We start from the raw sequence: 3,666 nt of genomic DNA on the forward strand, positions 1-3,666 counted from the left end.
TGTTTGTAATAAACAAATCCATCAAGACATTTTTAACTTCAAACAGTTGTTTCCGGCTAAAATATGAATCCTCTTTTGATTATTATCATTTCCAGGGTCATGCAATGTATCATCAGCTGGTGGTTTGTATACAGTTTTGGAACCACTGGCCTACATCATTCAGTATCACTTATTGTTTGTGTCAAGTGTTTACATGTGTGCTTTATGGTGGACAGGATGACGAGTCTATTCGACGGGCGATTTGGGAGAAGAACATGCTGTTTATTGAGGCCCATAACAGAGAGTACGAACTGGGGATTCATACCTATAATCTGGGCATGAACCATTTTGGAGATATGGTAAGTGCCATAATTCAATCTACTAATAATTTGCTGCTGTAAAACGTTTAACGCGTTGTTTTTCAAACATTTGCCTGTCTAATATGTTGGAAAACAGCTGTATATGTGTGATCCTGCCCCTTTAAGTTTAAGATGTCACAATCTAGCTAAACTTGTTTGCGGAGTAAACATGACAACAGGAATGTTCCAACAACAACATATGTATTATAAAGGAAACTAGATCCAAGTAACTTGATAACATTTTTGAGGGTTGATCAGCATTTGTTTTTTGTCTAATGCTTATCTCTCTGCAGACACTAGAAGAAGTGGCAGAGAAAGTCATGGGACTTCAAATGCCCATGTACCGGGACCTAACTAACACATATGTGCCTGATGACACAGTGGAAAAGTTGCCCAAATCAATTGACTACCGTAAACTGGGATACGTCACTTCTGTCAAGAACCAAGTGAGGAAATATTTCAAAATATTTCAGTAATGTCAAATATTTCCTCATTCTGAGAAACTCTCACACGATCAATCCTATCCTCATGTGCTTTCACGCAAATTTCGACAGAATGAGGGTTACCATCTAACTTTAATCTATACCATCTAACTATCATTTGTTTTTTCAAGCCAACTATAGTTATCACTGTACTTAAGTGCCATTAAGTGGTCAAAAATATTATTTCTCCACCAGTATATAAGTGTTTTAGGCTGTCTTCAGTGTTTTTTCCCCTTTTGCTCACCTCAGGGTTCTTGCGGCTCATGCTGGGCCTTTAGCTCTGTTGGGGCTTTGGAAGGTCAGCTGAAGAAGACTAAAGGTCAGCTGGTAGACCTCAGTCCTCAGAACCTGGTGGACTGTGTGACAGACAACGATGGCTGTGGTGGAGGATATATGACAAATGCCTTCAGATACGTCAGAGACAACCAAGGCATTGATTCAGAGGAGAGCTACCCCTATGCTGGAATGGTAATAGTTAGCCTTATGCTAAATGGCTTAAAAGGCTAAACGTTTTTTTGCGTAACTAAACAAATGAAATAAAAAATAACTTTATCAATGTTATTTGGTTAAAATGCAAACAAAGACACCAATGATTTGATGACCAATGACAGTAATTTTCAATACTTAGTAGTTCACATTTTGAAACTCTTCAAACAGTGAGCTCAACAGCAGTATTTGTCAGTTAAACTGCAGACATTTTTCTATTGCTTTGGCACTAAATTCATTAAATGATTACATCTTTCAAGTTACACTGTTGTTGGTGTTATTTTAGGTCATTGTTTTATGAGTGACAAAGTTCTACTTTTACTACTCTAATGGAAGAATGGCTTGATTTGAGACATGAAATGTTTTGGTTGTTTTAGTACATTTTGGATGTGCCCAGCTGAACGTTTTTAAGGAGATCTGTGTAAAGAATTTTGAAAATGGGAACTAAGTATTGAGAAATGTGTCCTAGAGATTGTTTAAAAAAATGTTGACGGCCATAATTTTTCATCTCACTACTGCCCCCTGCAGGACCAGCAGTGTGCCTATAACAGGTCAGCAAGAGCGGCCAGTTGTAAAGGGTATAAAGAGATTCCTCAGGGTAATGAGAGAGCACTGACCACTGCCGTGGCAAAGGTGGGACCTGTATCAGTGGGTATAGATGCCATGCAGTCCACCTTCCTGTACTACAAAAGCGGTACTTGACATCACTTTTACATCTACGTAGTGTTTTGTTGTTGTTTTGCTGAAATGTTTATAGTGAAGGTCCCTAATAAGACTAAAATCTTGATCCCTGCTATGTTCAAAACCCGTTTTTAGGTGTGTACTATGATCCCAACTGCAACAAGGATGATGTCAACCATGCTGTTCTAGCTGTTGGCTACGGAGTCACACCAAAAGGGAAAAAGTACTGGATTGTGAAGAACAGGTACGAAAAATTTGCTGGGAGCAGTGCACAGCATTGTTTAAAATAATGAATAAAACATTTTATTTAAATGATTTATTTTAAATTAAAAACATAATGATTAAGATTAATAATTAAAAATATATAATTAACTTTAAAAATGACATTTAAATTAAAAATATACATTTTTAATTTTTAAAAGAATAAATACATTTCCATGTTGTCAGAGTCAGCATGTATTAGTGTAAAATTCTCCTAATCCATCTGTTTTTTGTTTCTGTTCCTGAAGTTGGGGTGAAGATTGGGGGAAGAAGGGGTACGTCCTGATGGCTCGCAACCATAACAATGCATGTGGCATTGCCAGCCTGGCCAGTTTCCCTGTTATGTAAAAGCTGGAAGTAGGGAGCTCACAAGGGACCAAACTTGTCTGCTGCTGACCAATAACAAAAGGGACTCAATCACTATCAGTGTGCTCCAGCATTAAATAATGATTGGGGAAACACTCTCTAAAAGAAGCAGTTGATTTGAATACCACAAGGTTAAGTGTATTTACCTCTTGTGTCCTAGATGTCTTCTTAATCCTATGAAATTATGCAATCGAAACTGTTTTGTGCAATATTTGAAATTCATAAGTGAAATTTTGATATCGTGTATACAGTCTGTTAAACTTTTTTTTTTATTCCCCTGGTGGGATCTGATCTTTGACACTTGTTTTATGATGTATTGATTATATAGATTATTAAGGGTTTTTTGTGACCATATTAAATTAAACTGTTAATTAAACTGTTCATATTTGGGTAAAAGTATCTCAATGTCATTTTCATAAATGGTTTACTGCAATAAGGTTTAATGATGTAATGTTTATCACACTAACAGTATGTTAATACCAAGTCAATATCACACCTCTGTACAGAAATGTTATATATAATAATAAATGACATTCAGAGAATAAAATATCAATGCCAAACCCCCTTTATTTCAAATTCAGAGAACATGGTATCTGTACGACATACCTGTGGGTATGAAGACTTAGATTTAATTTTTTGTTGAGGTGGAAGAGAAAGTATTAGAGCCTTTATTTTGGGAAGCTGAAACCAAGAGATGTCAAGGAAAGAAATACTGAACTAAAAACTAAATGGTTTACGTAGCCTCAGCTGTTTAAAGAAAAATTATGACAGTTGTGTGTTCAGTGGTATGAAATCTTATGACCATAACTGAACCACTTCCCCATTAACAGATGAATGACCCAGCATACCCTTTTTTTAAATCTTGTACCCACATCTTCACAACAACTGCTACTTAAAATCTGTGAACTTTGACTATATCAAAATTACACTCAAAAACAAAACATGTAATTGCAAACGTATGTTTTACAAATGCATATGTCAAGTGCTTTAGTGATTTAGGTCTATATAACATTGTTAATAAAGAATAACAATTTGGTCCCTCAGTAAATTCT

The 3,666-nt window shown here is 35.8% G+C and overlaps 1 protein-coding gene across 1 annotated transcript in view; it reads left to right on the plus strand.

Annotated features, from left to right (window-relative positions):
• LOC107576564 (cathepsin K-like) overlaps positions 1-3,120 on the plus strand; it is a gene marked incomplete at its 5' end in the record, with an annotated part of 3,668 nt that extends 548 nt beyond the window's left edge. Inside the window, 6 exons of the mRNA XM_016262724.1 lie at positions 216-338; positions 632-784; positions 1,070-1,288; positions 1,835-2,000; positions 2,123-2,231; positions 2,497-3,120. Of these exons, the coding sequence (XP_016118210.1) occupies positions 216-338; positions 632-784; positions 1,070-1,288; positions 1,835-2,000; positions 2,123-2,231; positions 2,497-2,596 (870 nt within the window). The remainder of the gene's footprint in view (positions 1-215; positions 339-631; positions 785-1,069; positions 1,289-1,834; positions 2,001-2,122; positions 2,232-2,496) is intronic.
• Positions 3,121-3,666: the final 546 nt, after the last annotated feature.

The sequence above is a fragment of the Sinocyclocheilus grahami genome, unplaced genomic scaffold (genome assembly GCF_001515645.1).
Source record: "Sinocyclocheilus grahami isolate Dianchi unplaced genomic scaffold, SAMN03320097.WGS_v1.1 scaffold3934.1, whole genome shotgun sequence".
Classification (NCBI taxonomy): Eukaryota; Metazoa; Chordata; class Actinopteri; order Cypriniformes; family Cyprinidae; genus Sinocyclocheilus; species Sinocyclocheilus grahami.